At 30.9% G+C, this 18,945-nt stretch overlaps 2 protein-coding genes across 2 annotated transcripts in view; both read left to right on the top strand.

Annotated features, from left to right (window-relative positions):
* Positions 1-18,945, top strand: part of LOC139516997 (nuclear pore complex protein Nup133-like) — a 75,775-nt gene that overhangs the window by 13,969 nt on the left and 42,861 nt on the right. Inside the window, exons 7-11 of the mRNA XM_071307527.1 lie at positions 721-834; positions 1,729-1,788; positions 2,789-2,850; positions 4,605-4,672; positions 4,982-5,061. Of these exons, the coding sequence (XP_071163628.1) occupies positions 721-834; positions 1,729-1,788; positions 2,789-2,850; positions 4,605-4,672; positions 4,982-5,061 (384 nt within the window). The remainder of the gene's footprint in view (positions 1-720; positions 835-1,728; positions 1,789-2,788; positions 2,851-4,604; positions 4,673-4,981; positions 5,062-18,945) is intronic.
* On the top strand, positions 10,198-18,185 carry LOC139516974 (uncharacterized). Its single transcript, XM_071307468.1, has 6 exons — positions 10,198-10,578; positions 11,370-11,456; positions 12,698-13,497; positions 14,028-14,226; positions 14,867-14,986; positions 15,574-18,185. Exons 1-6 carry the CDS (start codon positions 10,311-10,313, stop codon positions 16,353-16,355), a joined length of 2,256 nt encoding a protein of 751 aa, XP_071163569.1. The 5' UTR covers positions 10,198-10,310; the 3' UTR covers positions 16,356-18,185.

Raw genomic sequence — 18,945 nt, 5'->3', positions numbered from 1 at the left:
AAATTTCCAGTTTTCGGCGATTTTTCATCAAAATCAAAGGCTTTCACCCAAAATTTTCAATTTCCTGATCTTTGCAGTTCATCAACGTTTACATAAATCATAACTATAATAAGATCTAATGACTTTCTTAAAAATTGTGTCCGTTGCTATTTTTGTTTTTTAGTCACGGCAAATTTCCAGTTTTCGGCGATTTTTCATCAAAATTCAAGGTTTTCACCCAAAATTTTCAATTTCCTGATCTTTTAAATAAATGAACGTTTAAATAAATCATTACTGTATTAAGATCTATTGACTTCATTAAAAATTATGCAAGTTGCTATTTTTGTTTTTGAGTCACGGCAAATCACCAGTTTTCAGCGATTTTTCACAAAAAATCAAGGTTTTCACCCAAAATTAACAATTTCCCTTCATCCAAACATTCTCGATTTTTTTTATGTTCAACAGTACACCTAAACCAGCTTGGAAAACTAGAAGAACATTCTGTTGCAATTAGTTTGAGGTTTGGTCATATTTTGGCTAGAATGACTGGACTATAAGGCCTTAAACAATAAGCAAAGCCCATACCGCATGGTCAGCTATAAAAGGCCCCCAAATCACAAAGCATAGTAAGGCTAAAATGATACATATTGGTTGGCATCAATATTATGGTTTGAGATTGATTTATCTGTATGTAACTGTAATTTATATGATATTTTATCATTTCTTTACCGAATGTTTTAGCCATTACAAGCCATTACTGTTGGTCTAACAGAAGATGATGATGATTTTTCATTCTATGTACTATCTGGTACCCAATTACAAAAGTGGACTGTAGGTGAAGGCATTACAGAAAGGGTAAACACACTTACTTCACCTATATTCTATTACATTGCTATGTTAAGATAATGCTATTTCAGATTTTAAAAAAAAACAATAAACCAACCATCTCTTTTGGTATTTGCCTCCTTATGAACAATGCACTCTCTCTCTCTCCTAGTATCAAATTGATGATATCTAAAGAGACAACTATCCACCAAAGTTCAAATGAAGTGGATGTAAAAAAATTTAGTAAGCTGTATAGCCTAGATTAGATAAGTTTCTTATCATGTTGAATCAGAGTTCACAAGCTATTCAAGTTGTTCAGTGTTTTATTTAAGAATTGAATGCTTCTTTTTGTAAATTTATTGGGATATTATAAGGTTGGAAGAGAAGCCTTGCGAAGGGGTAGGAACAATGGGAAGTTCGTCCAATTAGATACCAAACCTAAAGAACAATTTCATGTATCATATAATAGTAAAACGAACTCGTGTTACATTGTAAACAAACTTTAATTTTCTTTATTTATCTTATCTATTTATAACTCTGTATTGCTACTTTCACTTTTCATTGTTTCTCTCATCATGACGACGTCAAATTTGCACCACTTTGAGTACTTCAGGGATTAATTTTTGTATAAAAATTGTCCTGATGAAGCCTGCCTTGCAGGCGAAACATGTAGACCATAGCAAATAAAATTGCAGACCATTTGAAGTGTTGTTGTCAATTTAGAGTATTATTTTAATTTTGCATTCATTTGCATAATTTGACCAAGGTATCCACTTCACGGACGCTATTGAAATGATTCACACAGGCGTTGGTTCACCTCATGGAATTCATTTTGAAATGTATAATGAAACATACATGTAATGTAATTATTGTAATTTTAAAGATTGAGATTTTATCATTTATTAATTTTGAAATATTTTTCAGTTGTTTTATCAAGTTGATGTAGACAGAATGTTTAGGGAGAGTATTGCAAGGAAACTTTGGGTAAGATTGAATAGATGTAGTAATTGATTTTATCTTCATTAGTTTTAATCAGAAATCAAAATAGAAGTTTTAAAAAATTTATGAAAAACTCGCAAATAATTTATGTCTGCTATTGGCAAGAGAACAGATTAAGGTAACCTGACTGACGAACAGATGAACAGACAGACTGACGAACTGATTAAGGGAACCTGACTAAACGAACAGATGAACAGACAGACTGACGAACAGATGAACAGACAGACTGACGAACAGATTAAGGGAACCTGATTAAATGAACAGATGAACAGACAGACTGACAAACAGATGAACAGACAGACTGATGAATAGATGGAAAAACATGATGCCCCTAGATTGGGCATAAAAACCAAATGGTGTTCAATCCAAACATCATAATGAAAACAAAAACATAATTCCCTGCACATGCAGTTTTGTATGTTGCGTTTTATAGGAAGAATAACCAACACGTTACCATGTATTTGTTGTCTCCCAATCTTAATGAACAAATTTTTTTTATGTATCACCATTGTTACATAATTGTTAATTGATCAAGTTTTGGAAATATTAGCACTGGAATAGAAACTACAGTATTCAGGGGGAAAAAAAGCATGATAGTATGCCATAGCTTAAAAGGTGGGTTTCACTGCATGTGTATTAAAAAAAGTTTCTAATTGACATGATTCACAAATCCTTACAAGCAATAGGAAAATAATCCACTTGAATATGAATAAGAATGGATGAACATAAAAAAAGAGTAACGAAACCATAAAAGACATCTACATGCATGTCAACAACAAACATTTAACAATCAACATGTTACAAACCTGATGTCAATCTTAAAATTGCCTGAATCTGGACAACAATTTACTGTTGAACTTTTCATGGAATGTATTGGATAACACTTCGTCAAATTGAACAAACTGTCTGATCTCAGTAAAACAAGAAAAAAATGTTTAAATGTAATATGTGACTTATTTCAGTTAGTTTGTGCTCTCATTTTTAGGATCAAGATTCCAAGCATCTGACACAGTTTAAATCTTGGTTGATAGACATGCAGTCCACCAGGTATACTTATTGTGTTATTTACTTTTAACAAGTTTTAAGATATTTCGAATATAAGAATAAATCACAAAGTAACATTAGTAAGTTTAAAATGGATGTTTTTGTTTAAAAGGGGCACAAGCTACGAGATATATGAAATTTTTTTTAAATAAGATTTTTTTTGTTCAATCATAAATGAAAGTGAAATGGTGAAATAATAATTCACTTTTAGCAGCAAGTATAGTTCAATTTAGACTAAATAAGCTAAGAAACTTTGAAGATTAATTATTCACTTACAAGTGAATAATTTGACCTCATTGAATCCATATTCATGTGACCTTCAATTTAACCCCTTAGCTAGAGATGGATAATGCATGAGTCTTTTAAATGAAAAGAATGTCAACATTGAAAGTGAATTAAAGGTAAATCATTTGATTGACTGATTCGATTGACAAAAAATCATTCTAATACAAGTAAAAAGATGATTAACACATTTTTATAATCTATAATATAAAATTAAATAGACATAGAAAAATAAAATTGCACGATTTCACTTAATCTATTTATAGCTATATTTATGTTTATATACCTTATATGGTGATCGAAGGTTTTACTAGGTCAACCTCGGCAGCAGTCCTTTTGCGCCAATTACTGTTTTTATGGGGTATCATTTGCGCCAAATTTTATTTTTCAAAATGTATCAATTGCGCCAATATTCGGAACTCATTTGCGCCAATTTGCCTGTACATATATCTATCATAAATATTAATGATTACTATATATGTATTCTTATTTTTGCCCCAAAAGGTATAACATGTTTTAAATTAAATGACTTAAGCAGCATTAGACAGTCAATGTACAGAGAGAGAATAAAACTTATTGCTTTGCTTAACAAAGATATGCCAATATAGAAAATAGAAGTTTTTGCTCTTTATGTTTTAGCCACAAATGTTGATGACACAGAGCTTTGTTCCCACCATGCGTATGGGCTTTATTATTCTTATGAACTATTATTAACTATTTTATGGATTTCATCCTTCAATGTTTGTGTTTTTGGACAATAAAAAGAAGTTAAAAGCTACTACATACATTAAATTGGGAAGTACCCATGCAGCAGCAGTAATAAAAACATATGTTTCAGAAAAGGAAACATGTGCAGTGTTACACTGCCGGTTCCAAGTCCGAATAAAGGAGTAAGGAAGTAATTTTCTTTTAACTGGCGCAATCGTATGTTTATTTTTGGCGCAAATGAAACCATCTAATTTTAAAACATGTGGCGCAAACGTAGCATTTGAGAGAAAAAAGTTGTGGCACAAAAGGACGCATTTTTGGCGCAAACAGATCTCTCTCAACCTCGATAGTTAGTTAGATGCGGTCTAGACTAAAATACCCACAAAACGAATCTACATAAATTCGAGTCCATGCTCTGTTAATTGTTTATTTTAGACTGTTAATGATTTAGATAAATGTTTTAAATTGTTATAAATCAAGTTTGAGAATTTGCATCAAATGGGTAAACATGATATTGACAGCTAGTACCCCTTTAACAATGTGTTCTTTTTAAGATATTGTTATCAACTGTATATTTGATTTTGATAACTACTTTTTTTATCTTCAAAACAGCTTTACTTAACTAAAAGGTTGTAGTTACTGCTAGATGTGGTTTGATATCAAACAAACAAAAAACTTAATATATATCAAATACTTGCCACTGGGCATTAAGCAACCAGAAATCAGTCAATTAGAAATGTAACAGCTTCTATAAACATTTTTTGCAGTAATGGAGTTGTTATATTTGGTGCTGCAGTGAATATGGATGTTTCCCTTACTGTTAGTTATGCTCTAGGTAAGAATTAGGATTTTAAAAATATATGGCAGTTAAATTAAGAACGTTGGGTTTGGCTTAATTCAGGAAAACAAAAAACACAAACAACAAAATATTGTTGAAAGTCAGTATTTTGGTATATTTTTCAAACTCTACTTAGAATTTAAAAAAAATACAATTAATGCATATCAAGAACATTGTCAGGGAAAACCTCCAGCTTAAATCCTCATAGACATACAAAATTCCTGAATATTAACACACTGCTCTTCTCATTTCATATCTACTCTAAGAAGAAATAAGTAATTTACCAACTTTTTTGTATGATTTCAGCTTTCATTGACACAGATATAGGAGGAACACCATCTGCTCTTGAGAAGTTAGTTCTCTTGGACTACCAAGATAGTTATGATGTAAGTTGACAGAGAGCTAAGTGTTGTATCTAAGTTCTATTCTCAGTTGCTATGTGACTTACTATGATTTATCTATGTGAAAAGATTTTTATGCCCCACCTACGATAGTAGAGAGGCATTATGTTTTCTGATCTGTGGGTCTGTTCGTCTGTCCGTTCGTTTCTTTGTCCCACTTCAGGTTAAAGTTTTTGGTCAAGGTAGTTTATGATGAAGTTGAAGTCCAATCAACTTGAAACTTAGTACACATTTTACTTATGATATGATCTTTCTAATTTTAATGCCAAATTAGAGTTTTTACCCCAATTTTACAGTCCACTGAACATAGAAAATGATAGTGCGAGTGTGGCATCCATGTACTTGGGACACATTCTTGTTCATGGAGAATTAATGCTCATTCATAACTAACTGGTATACAGGTCATTTACCAAATCATATTAGGATGTTACTCTGAAATGTAAAAAGACAAAGAGGTAAAACAGGTTTTTTTAATAATTTTAATATTGTATAATCAGATGTTTCATCAATGCCATAAAATGGGCGTATGACATTTGCGCCGATTTTGAAAATTTTCATTCTTTCATTTGCGCCGATTTCATTTTTTCATTTGCGCCGATTTTATATTTTTTCCTAATTGGATTTACAGGTAAGTTACAGGTAAGTTTATACTTTTATATTGGCTGAGCACAGAGTATAAAGACAAATCAAGTGACATTGCAATTAGTAAATGGCTATCCCAATGTTTCAGGTTACCATTCCTTTCCCTAAATGAAATCGATGACTGCTTCACGTTTGACATTGTCTGACGCTCCGCTCCTTCTGATGACAAATGTCATACATTCTTAGACAACGTGCAAGTACACATTCAATAACGGTCAAATAATACGCCAAATATAGAAGATGCGAAATCATAAGAAAGGAATATATTAGATGTGTTGCCTAAACATACTCGGCAAGAACAGATTTATGATTTGAATGTATTCCGATTTTATGGATTTGAATGCTGCACATATATTTTTAATTCGTCATTTAAGGGGGCTCGCGGGTTTAAATTTTCGCGCCCGTTGAGTTGATTGGTGCGCATCCATTACGGTAATCGGTTCGAACGTCGCAAAATATTTACTTTCTTCTTGATAATAAACATTTATAAAACACTAGCTATTTCTGTTCTAGGTTACTGTTTTTTCGATTCATAATTCACAGAAATTAAATTGAAGACGGTATTTGAAACTTCAAAGTCGACTCTTTTACGGTTTGTTGACATCGAGATACGCCATTTTGGAATCTCGGAAGAAACTTGCTTTCAATATTTCGACAAGTAACCAGCTTTTATATCTATACTAGAATGACTATCAATGTTTGTGATAATTTGTATTCATTTCGGTATATTTTTAAGCTGTATTACTAATTTTCAACACGTAGATCCACCCAAAGAAAGAGATAAGTGGTGAGTATGTAAAAGGTATGTTCAGAATTAGTCAATGAAATTTTGTAAATCCTTGAATGATGATTCTTTGTTATAAAATCACGACAATCGTAAAATATAGTATCGTCTGCTAAACAATGCCTAAAAGAAACAAACAAGGAAAATTTTCAAAAAAGAAGAATTTCGAGAAAGACAAAAGGATCAGTGGGCTAGTGTTTCATAGAAGTGGATTGCTATCAGTATCAGACCACCACAATATTTCACCACTTGATTCAGATTCTCAAAACATATTAGAACCTGACCACCACAATAGCCCTTCATTTGACCCGGTCCATAATCAAAACTCAGAGTTAGAACCTGACCACTCATATGCCAAACCGAAAACAATTGAAACATCTGAATTATGTATAAATGATGCTTTTGAGGTTGAACCTAATTTAGAAGATCATATTCATGAAGTAGTAATTGATGATGATAATGATATAAATGTTGACTTTGACTTCTTACCGCTACCCTCTGATTTACTACCACTAAACCACTGTCGATATGTGGTTGAACTGGACTATATTGTTCAGCAGTTGAAACAATGTTCAAAATGTGAAGAGCCCTTACACTTACAAAATTCATTGGGAGTTAAACCTTATGGTGTTGCTGGTATTTTGTATGTACAATGTTCAGAATGTGGAGATGTTGCTAAAATTAGATTAGGGAAAACACATTATGCAAATAAGAATAAAAGAGGAGTTGGTAGATTTGATGTAAATACAAAATTAGCTGCAGGTAAACCAATGTTCTTTCAATTATAAGATATAGCTTGGTCATTGCATACATGAAAAATGTATTATGTATAAAAAAAAAGTTGTGGTATGTTTGCTAATAAGACCATTTTACCAACAGACTCCAAATACATACAATTTAACAGCTGAATGTCACCATCCAACCTTTAACAATGAGCAAAACCCATACCACATACATGTATAGTATAGTCAGCTATAAATGCCCCAAATGATAATTGTAAAACAATTCAAACAAAAAAACTTACAATTTTATGAAATGTTTAATCTTAGCAATAAATGAAAAATAAATATGTTACACAGCATTAAATCAAATTGAAGCACTGAATCACAGACACCTTACTTGGCACAAGAGCATACAGAATATGGAGGGGTTAAATTTTTTGCTGGTGCCCTTCTTAGGACAGTGTTGTACATATTCAGCACAATTTATGAACAAAATAGAATAAGCTGACAGTTGAAAAGGGCTTATTTTTATATCTCATCAGATCAATAAAAAGCAGAAAACATGTTACAAACACACAAACTTGGTGAGGCAGATTATATATACATTTATAAATATATGTTTGTAATAAACTATGAAAAGTCCAGAAAATACTTAATTCCAAGACTGGCTTAGCCATATTAGAATTATTAGTGGCCACAGGTTGATACATTACATGAAACTTAATGTTATTTTAAGACATCTTAGGGACCGTTCAATATTTATCAGATGGATGGGCCTTTGCATTCTTAATATTGATTCATTAAAAAAGTGATTGCCCATCCTTTTAAATTCTGAAAAAAAGTCCTTGCCCATCTCAAAAAATCTGTAAAAAAAGTCCTTGCCCATCTAAAGCTTAAAACAATCAAAAAATATTAAATTTCTTTTTCTATTTGTAAGTTTGCAAATTTATGTCTTGAAATCAAAAAATAGACTTTGGTGTAAATACAAAATTTAAAATGTGCTTGTTAATTCCATTTATATATAATAAATATATTCATGTGTGTATCAGAACCATACATTTTATTGTTTTTTTTAAAAACCAGTATGAGTATACATGTATATATTTGATTTTATATTTGCATCCTCAGATACAATATTGATTTTAAAAAATAAAGGAAATAATCTAAACTAAGAGACAATAACTCTTGGACTAGTAAAACTATTATCATATGCTGAATTACTAATTATTGTCTTAATAACACCGCATGTTAAATATAGATCAAATACCATTGTCATTATGTCCCTTTATGTAATCTACTTTTCAAAAAAGAAATTATGGTCTTTTTAATTAATTTAGGCAGACATGTTTTTGACTTTGATGCACCCTTTTTCACCAATTAATTAATTCCGTAAATTTGATTGTATTAATGTTAAACACCAAACAACCTGGCATTCTGTAAGATTATTATATAAATGAGATAGCTGTAGAGTTATATGAAGATCTAAATTGATTTAAAAAAGTTATAAATAAGTTTAAAGATGACTATCCAATGATTTAGCCTAAACTGAAAATTTAAGCTTTTTTTAATCTTTTTATTAAATCCATAAGAATGACACCAATTCACCAAACTACCAAACAACCTGGTATTCTGTAAGATCAATATATAATGAAATAGCTATGGAGTTTTATGGAAATCCATGTTAATTTGAAACAGATATAAACAAATTAAAGATGACTATCTGGATATAGCCTAAACTGAAATTTTTAGCTTTTTTAACCTTTCTTTTAAATCCATAGAATGACAGCATTACACCAAACTACCAAACAACCTGGTATTCTGTAAGATCAATATATAAATGAAGCAATTATAGAGTTTAATGAAAATGACACTTGATTTGGAAAAGTTATGAAAAAAATTAAAGATGACTATCTGGATATAGCCAAAACTGTAAAATTTGCTTTTTTTTAACCTATTTATTCAATCCATAGAATGACAGCAATACACCAAACTACCAAACAACCTGGTATTCTGTAAGATCAATATATAAATGAAATAATTATAGAGTTTTATGAAAATCCATGCTGATTTGAAAAAGTTATAAAAAAATTAAAAGATGACTATCTGGATTTAGCCAAAACAGTAAAATTTGCTTTTTTTTAACCTATTTATTCAATCCATAGAATGACAGCAATTCACTTAACTACCAAACAACCTGGTATTCTGTAAGATCAATATATAAATGAAATTATTGTAGAGATTCATGAAAATTCATGTTGATTTGAAAAAGTTATAAAAAAATTAAAAGATGACTATCTGGATTTAGCCCAAACTGAAAATTATTGTTGAGACCATGTCCCTTATGTTTTTTGTGCCTTCAAAAGAAATTTCCTACACACCGATAAAATTGAGAGCATTTTTTCCAATAAAATAAGTTCTAGCCCATCCACTATATATATTAAAAAAAGTTCTTGCCCCGCCCCATTTTGCACCGGCCCATCCATCTGATAAATATTGAACAATCCCTTATCTGAAGTTCTGACAATTCAAATTTAAAGAGCATATTTGTTTTTTGTTTAATTTCAAAATGCTACATGATGCATTAAAGTAAAATATCAACTGTAAAATTGAGGAAATTTAATTTAATAACCAAAATAGTCATTTGATAGTATTCATATACAAGAATTATTAAAAAAAAAATTGGGTACACAGTACATGTATTGCACATTAAATGAATAGGGTAGGGCAAATGATGAGGTAGTGAACTTGATAATGTCCTCTGTTTTTAATGCCAGCCAACAAGAAACTGAATAAGAGTTCACTTTTTGATAATGGTAATGTCAGAGTATCTTTATGCACATGTCAATCTTAATTGTCAGCATGGAAATCCTCTTAAATTTTGAATTTGCAAGATTTATTGTATATAATATTAGCACACCAGAACTAAAATCAGCTGCATGTAGTGTGATAATTTGAAAAATACAATTTCATCCTGGTCAGACATAATAATTCCCTATTTTGCATTGTCACAAAATTAATTTTGCTTACTTTTCAATTTCCTACATGTACATAAACATATGGTCTAAATATGGTATAATTTAAGCTATATGTACTCTTACAATTTTGCTGGTGTTTTAAATTGCTTGTTATTTTATATTTTTGTATTTTTTTTTATATTAACAGGTATGATTCATGCAGGTATTGGTGAAACACAGCTGAACAATTTACTTGCTGCCATGAATGTGCATTATCCTCACCACAAGTCCCTAAAATCAAGAGAAAATGAGGTTGGGGATATAATGGAGTATCAGGCAAATGCTTCAGAAAGGAAGTTTTTACTCGATGAAGCTTTCCAGTCCATGACCATTGATGCAGGTTTGAATGAAAATTTAATACAATAATTTTGTAAAAATAATAGTCCAGATCCTGTCATTTGCATATACATGTTCATTGTAGATACAATGGCTTACAACTTTTACCAATGTCATTTTATATATTGACATGTATATGTTAATGCCTATACAATACATGTATGTGTTAAACTGCCAAGCTGTTCTCCTGTTTCCTAGCAAGTATAAATAAATAATATATTTTCCATCTATGTACATATATTGTGTAAATCCTGAAAAAACTCAAAAACTACATTTAAAAAAAATTGACATACATTTAGTTGAAATGTGGACCATGAAGAAGACCCTAAAACGAACTGGTTAGGCAAAAATATACTTTTATACCTGTAATTTGTACATAAGTTTTCTAATTGCAGGATAAAAAACAATTATATTTATATATTTTATAGATAATCAGTTAGGAACTTTTCTTTTATTGTATATAAACTTTTTTGGCTCAGTATATATGAAATGACTGAATAAATAGCTAACGATAAGATGAAGGTGCCACAATCACTTTAATACCTTAATTTTGTGGTTAAGTTTTGTGTTTAGGTTTATTTCTATGAAAACATTTCATATTAAATCAGTGATAATTCTCAGCTTAAGTCCTGATGTATAAAGTAAAGAACAATTTGGCTCTACAACACTGGAGCCAATTTGGTATATTTTTAATGCTTAAGTTTTACCTTTTGGTTTATGTCTTTAGGGCTGGATATCTGATTTTAAATACATGACTTCCAGGTACTGCACTACAAATCTAATATTTTTTTACAGAGGGTAATGAACAAGCAGGTATTAATGCATCCACAGACACATGTTGGCAAAAAAAAGGTTCCGGAAGGGCTTATAATAGTTTGTCAGGTAAATATAAAATCATATTGGACTTATAATAGGACCCAAAAAATGTGCAGGTAATATAATTAAAGAAATGGTACAAATATACAAATATTAAAATAGAAAGAAAAAAATCATGCTCCATATACATTCGTATATAGTTATAAAATGCCCATCTTAGAACAGATTTGAAAAGTATGGACACCAAATTCAGACAAAAACTGTGCTTAAGGAGGCTCGCGGGTATAAGATATTCAGAAAAAAATTAAACATTTAATTTTCTTAACAAATTTTATAAATTACCTTAAGTAGTTGTTACTTTATCATATGGCACAAAAATCATTCCAAAAAATTAATTTGTGTTGGCCCCAGCTGACTTTTTAAAGGAAGATATCATTGAAAAAGCTCGAAATTATCTCCCTTTGGTGCAAAAATGCAATTTTTTGGCATGAAAATTGAAATATCTTTTTTTTTACTCATCGGTGACCTATATTTTTTATTGTTGTTTTCAAATAAGCTATATACATAAACTAAATAATTGTAAAATTTAAGCGATTTCTGTACTTGATTTCTTTTTTTATTTCGACATTACATCTTTTTCTCCTCCTATTAGTTCAACAGAAAAAGGACATTTACAAAATGTATGTTTCTTTCGAAGGCAGATTGTGAGCGTAAATGATCGGTTACCCCTCTTTTTTATTTCATTTTTTTATTAGGTATAAGATAAAGTTCATTTATAGAAAAAATTAGCAAAATCTTATATTAAATAAAAAAAATGATTTAGACCTGCGAGCCCCCATAATCCTGATAATTCTTCAGCCAAATATTTGTGAATCCTGAGAGGGAGATTTATAGGGTTTTTTCAGGGCGCCCCCCCCCCCCCCCTTTTTCTTTGAAAAATTTGTTTAATCATAATGGGAATCACTTAGTGTTCGGACATTAACTTAAGTATCAAGCTGTGCCCTGCATAGCTGGTAATTATTATTTGTTATTCAATCTCAATTTGCTGAAAAACATAGGATCCCTGCAAGCATGTGTAGCATGCATAAACAGATTATGAAATGAGTTTCGGCAACATGAATTATCTAATTTTAAACCAAGAGAAAAATTTGAATTGACTTAACCAAGTCAAGTATTTATAGATATGCAAACCAAATAAAAAAAATTAAACAATCATTTTAAATGAGTAGTATAGCAACATGATAACTCCATATTAAAATTTTTACACTTACTTGCATTAGCATACATGTATGTATTTCACTTTTCAGGTGTGGCCTCACTGATAGGGGAAAAAACAGGGAAAATTGTGCATCACACCCTCAGAATTGCTGGTTGCCGTATATGTCGGAATGCACAAAAGAAGGGAGGACCACCGTTACCCCACAACTGTAAGAAAAACTGGTCAGGAACAGCAAAAGGCATGGAACCAGACATGGTAGTTCAGTTAGTGAAAGATGTACATGAACAAGATATCAATATAAATGAACTGGCAGGTGATGACGATTCGGTTGGGTTTGACCGGGTAAAAAAACTACTACCAAATTCGAAAATGGTAAAAACAAGCGACAGAAATCATATCATCATAAATGTCACCAAAAAGCTTTACACTCTTAAACCAAAGCAAAAAGAGTTGACACCAATGGTTATCAATTCAATTACCAAGAACTATTCATACATGTTGGCACAAAATCAAGGTTCTCCAGAAAAAATAGAAAAAGGAGTAAGAGGGATGATTGATCATATGTATGGGAAACACGAAAACTGTGATATAAAATGGTGTGGTTTTTTAAAAGACAGAGCGTCATACAGGCACACAAATTTACCTTTCGGAAAGGACTTGAAATCTGAAAGTCTCAGAGCTGATCTGGAGAAATTGTTTCTTGGAAAAATAGAGAGCCAATCAAAGAAACTATCAAAACTTGCCAGTTCCCAAGCAAATGAGAGCTTTAACCATACGGTCTCGACCAAGGCAGCAAAGAATAAACATTATTCGGGCTCCTCCAGTTTAAATTATCGTGTCAGTGCCGCAGTTTTACAAAAGAATGAGGGATATGGTTATGTGTCAAAGGTAATATTAATTATTTGCTAATTACACTTTTATGTTTTTTTCCATAATAAAGTTATTTTGATGTATATTGATGAAAAAAAATATTCTGTTCGATCAAATGACAAAAAATATTCTGTATCAAAATTTCCACCGATAGTTTTTAATTTTGAAAAAAATATTATTTGCATCATAGACTCAATGCAATAACTTAGTGCGAAAATATTTTGTTTTACTCCCACAACAGTTATACCCCCTCCCCCAACTGAAATTCAATAATGGCTCCCTAATGTTTAAAAACAAGTTAAGGGAGATCTGTTATCTCACTATACAACCAGTATATTTCAAAGGTGAAATGTTATTTTAAGAAATAAAATTTAAAATTGAAATGGGGTATGTGTTAACAAACCTAACTAAATATAACATGTGCCTTGATCAATGCTTTTACATCAAACTTAAAATTTTAAACAAAAAGAAACAGTCAATTCTTAAATAACTTTTAGGACGATACTCATATCTTATTTATACATTTTGTTTTTTATTTATATTTTAAGGTGAGTGAAGCAGCTGGATTGTCACCAGGGAATGAGACTATCAAGAGGGCTATACGATTGAATGGAAAGAGGGATAAAAAATCTGAAAGAGCCAAAACAAAGCAACACAAAAAAAGAAGAATCAATCTAAAAAAAGAAAGATCAGTGAAAAGTACCGGAGTTGAAATGAGAGAAGGAAGAACTTATGAAAGTGAAATAGGTAAATCGCATTGCATTTTCTTTAATCAGAACTTCTATCCTGCCCTTTTTTTAAATTTTATCCAAGCCCTCATAAAAATGGCGTAATGTATTGCTCTTCTGACACAGTTTCAATTTAAGATATTCATCTTTTGCTCAATTTGCCCAAAGGGCCAAGTGAGCTTTTCTCATCACTTTGCATTTAGCTTCCTTCATCTGTCTTGATTGTTGTCCATCATCTGTTAACTTTTACAAAAATCTTCTCCTCTGCAACTACTGGGTCAAATTCAACCAGACGTAATCATTATTGGGGTATCTAGTTAAAAAAATGTGTTTAATGACCCGGCCAGCTTACCAAGATGGTTGCCATGGCTTAAACTAGAAATATGGATAAAATGTAGATTTTGCTTGCAAATGTAGAATTTTGCTTGCAAATGTATATATCTCAATAACCAAAGCATGACATTGGGAAAAAATTATCCATTAGGTAAAGATCTTCAAATACAATACAGTTGTCTATTAAGGGGAGAGCCTGTTTATTTGTCTGTTAAATTGATGCAAAGTTATGCACTCAAACATATGTACAAAAACATTTTATACCATACATGTATGTAACAATTAAAATCTGCAATTTTGTCTTTACAAAACTTAATGTGTTATAGGAATGGACAATGAGCAGTTAGATGAAGAAATCCCTGCTCCAATGAATGCATCTTTATGTATACCGATAGATATTTCTACAGCTCCACTGGTAGTCTTTGATTTAGAAACTACAAGCCTATGTAAGTCCTTTTAAAAATATAAAACAAGTTTAACATTTAAAATTAAAAAAAAATTTAATTCAGTGGTCAAAGTAAAGTATTTGATTTTTGGTCTTTTTATCTAATACTATATGCCATAGGTCAACTATATTTGGTGTATGGAAATATTTTATGATCTGTATGTCAATCACGCAGGTTTTACTTTATGTGACCTCATTTTCACGGTTCATTGCACAGTGTTTGTGCTTTGGTCTATTTTTCTTAAACTATAAGTAATATGTCAACTATATTGGTTGTATGGAACTTGTTAGCTGTACATGTCTGCCTGGCATGGGTAATCTAACCTTAACCTCATTTTTATGGTTTATTGGTCTTTGTTTAGTTATCTTGGTTAATGTTAAGTTTATGTGACAGTTGTAATTAAGCTTTATGCTTAGAACTATCAACATAATATCAATGATTAGTAAAGAAGACGAGACATTTCAGGGTGTGCACACTTGTCAATTCATTTTGGTGATAAGGTTAATACGTCAATTGCTAAAACTATAAAATTAGCAGGTGACATATTTTGTATAAATTGAGAAATATTTAAATATTTTTTCTTCCAGATAGAACATCAGATGTTATACAGATTGCTGCAACTTCAAGCAATAATGAATTTAGCAGTTACATCTTTCCAAACCAACCAATCTCAATACAGGCCTCCGAAATAACAAAAATTACCGTTTCTGCTAATCAGATGTTTTATGATTTACAACCTGTTTCGTACAAGTTACCACATGAAGCTCTCACTGATTTTATAACATTTCTTTCCAAATATCCATCAAAGCCAATTCTAGTAGGACACAACATCAAACGATTCGACTGCCATGTTTTGTATTATTCTTTAAAGGCAAATCAGATGTGGAATGAGTTTTCATCTCATGTATGTGGGTTTGTAGACACTCTGGAGCTATTTAAGAAGATAATGCCAGGATTACCATCATATTCTCAAACTTCATTGGTGTCACATATTCTCGGTGAAAACTATTGTGCACACAATGCAGTTGATGACACTAGAGCATTGTTTAAATTATTAACCTCAAAAGCCTTAAACAATCTGGATGCATTTGTATTTCCTGTAAGTCATCCTTATGACTGTATAGTCCAGCAAGACAATTTGAAGTCTTACAATGAAGCCATTGCTTGTAAAGCAGTATCACGAGCCACTGCTTTGAAGGCATCAAAATCCAACTTAAAGCTTTCTCATCTGAAACTGTCTATTGAGAGAATGGGTCTAGAAGGATTAAAAGCTTTATTGTCTGAAAAAACTGACAGAGGAAATGTTCGAGTCACAAATTGTATGAAGGTCATTCGCAAAATATTTGACTTCCTAACACCTGAAAGCTAGTTGATAATTCTTTGTAATTATATTGACTTATATATTACATGTATATCTTTTCAGCTAACCTTTTTGGCAATTTTCATCACCAATCATGACTTGTCTGTAAATAGTTTTTGTATAATCTCCTGCTTTATACACAGAATTTTAGAACTTTCCAGATGAATTTATTTCTATCAATAAATGACTTTTTTAAGTGTTGACCGATATTAGTTGCAATTGTTAAAGAAAGATAGCCATCCTGTCTGAATGTAAATGGTTCATTGATTAATCTTAATGAAAATCTTCCTCTCAAGACATTCTGTAGGGATTGAAACAATACATAGTACATTTGTTTATTTTCCCATCAAAGTATTGAACAAGTGGTGTTATTTTATTGACAATTAAAAGAAAGAGCCACCAATATCACTAGTTTACATTAAAAACAATGTCAATTTAAATTTTGATCTATATTGTAAAATATAGTTCTAATGACCATGATGTTGCTTCGTTTATTACACTGCTTGATGTTATGGTTTCTAGTCCAGTTAGTATAATAGTCCAAATGTCTTATTATATGAATCAGAAGTGTCATTAATCAAACCATACTTTTAAACAATGTCATTAGTTAATTGGTTTTGGATTAAATGTAACAATATATATGGATCTGTAAATGTATGGGACCATAAGTATGTCCACAAATAAATGGTTATAATTATAAATGACACCTATACTGCAAGTTGTTTATTTGTATTTTATGTAGAAACTAAGATTATAATGCATTATGCCCTATCACAAATGTGGATAGGATATGATATACATGTCACGATAAAGATTCGGCCTGGACCATTGATACTTATAACATGTATAATCACCAGAGGCCTGATTCATGTACAGAACAATACATGAAAATAAAGATACATGTCATTGTATATACAGCAACATACCACAAACACTGAACTAAATGTCTCCTGACTTGGGACAGACACAAACAACATCTTAATCTAAACCATATGCATTAACTCTTTAATAAAAAAAAAAGTGTGACATGCAAGTCAGGAAGTTTTCAAGGAGACATAATGCATTATGCACCTATTTTATTTTTTCATTGAACTATAATGAGGTTAGCATTATTAGAGTTATCTCATGTCAAACTTGGAGGAAAAGTGGAGGAATATTTTTTGTCAAGTCTGCGCTCAACATAGGGATAGTGATCTGGCGAAGGCAGCGTTAGCTAACTCATGAAAAGCTTTATATTTAAGGAGGTGAAAGTCCTGGATGCTTCATAATTTGTATATGAATGTCTCACGTTACGAAGTTTCTTTCAGTCATATGTCATATGTCTTTGACCTCATTTTTATAGTTCAGTGACTACTTGAAAAAAATTAAGATTTTTTGTAAATTTAAAATCTATCTTATTATCAGTACCAGAATGACTATATTTTTCTGAACTTCAACACCAACTCTCTCAAAATGGAAAGTATAATAGAAATTTGTAATTTAGGTTTAACTTAGCGAATGATCTCATTAAAGTTTTAACAAAACTTTCAAAAATAACATAGATTTAGCACTTCTATGTACCTTATAGCCTTAACCTTTGACCTTACGAATTTAACAAATGACCTAAAACTCGATGTTGGCCTGCATATCAATCATGTGTACTGCAAACAATAAACATATTTTATTTCTATACAGGTAAAGCCAAAAAAATGAATGAAAAATGTTTTTTTCTTCAAAAATTACCATTTTTGGTTGCCATGGTTTCACACTTTTGGTGATCTATCTCTCTTAAAAGATCAGTGACCCCCAATTTTTTTTGCCTTTTCTATACTTCAATACCAACTCTCTTCAGAATGGAAAGTATAATACAAATCTGTAATTTAGATTTAACTTAGCGAATGATCTTATTAAAGTTTTATCAAAACTTTAAAAAATAGCATAAATTTAGCACTTCTATGTACATTTTTTGTACCTTATAGTCTTCACCTTTGACCTTAAGAATTTATCAAATGACCTTAAACTAGATGATAGGCTGCATATCAATCATGTGTACTGTAAACCATAAACAGATTTTATTTCTGTACAGGTAAAGCCAAAAAAACGGAAGAAAAGTTGATTTTTTTTTCAAAAATTACCATTTTTGGTTGCCATGGTTTCACACTATTGGTGATCTATCTCTCTTAAAAGGTCGGTGACCCCCAATTTTTTTTGGCTTTTTTTGTACTTTAATATCAACTCTCTTAGAATGGAAAGTATTATACAAATCTGTAATTTAGTTCTCTCCATACTTAAAGATTAAGGTAAAGGAGGTGCAAAATCCCCTATTAGTCTTTGTAAAAATTGATCGATTTATGAGGGAAAACCCTATTTTTTTAGCAGTCGGTAACTCGCTTAGATGGTCGGTGACCCCCTATTTTTTTTGCATTTTTTTCATCCATATGTTAAGAGGTTTCAATCAACAAATTATAAGGAAAAACTGTAATTTAAATTTTATACCCTCGAGCCTCCTTAAGTATAAACAAAGTGCTTTTATCTTAGGTTTTTACTTCTTGATTTTAAGCAGAAGACAACAGTTTTATACATGTTATGATTGACAATTCATAACATATGTACAACTGGC

This window comes from Mytilus edulis, chromosome 3 (assembly GCF_963676685.1).
Source record: "Mytilus edulis chromosome 3, xbMytEdul2.2, whole genome shotgun sequence".
Classification (NCBI taxonomy): Eukaryota; Metazoa; Mollusca; class Bivalvia; order Mytilida; family Mytilidae; genus Mytilus; species Mytilus edulis.
This window is presented reverse-complemented; position numbering and strand designations above follow the sequence as displayed.

What these genes read in the sequence shown, in the direction of transcription:
- LOC139516974 (XM_071307468.1), top strand. Translation starts at nt 10,311, where the DNA reads ATGTACTCTTACAATTTTGCTGGTGTTTTAAATTGCTTGTTATTTTAT. An exon ending in GTCCATGACCATTGATGCAG is followed by an intron (nt 10,579 to 11,369) that starts GTTTGAATGAAA and finishes ATTTTTTTACAG; the next exon opens with AGGGTAATGAACAAGCAGGT. An exon ending in AACTTATGAAAGTGAAATAG is followed by an intron (nt 14,227 to 14,866) that starts GTAAATCGCATT and finishes AATGTGTTATAG; the next exon opens with GAATGGACAATGAGCAGTTA.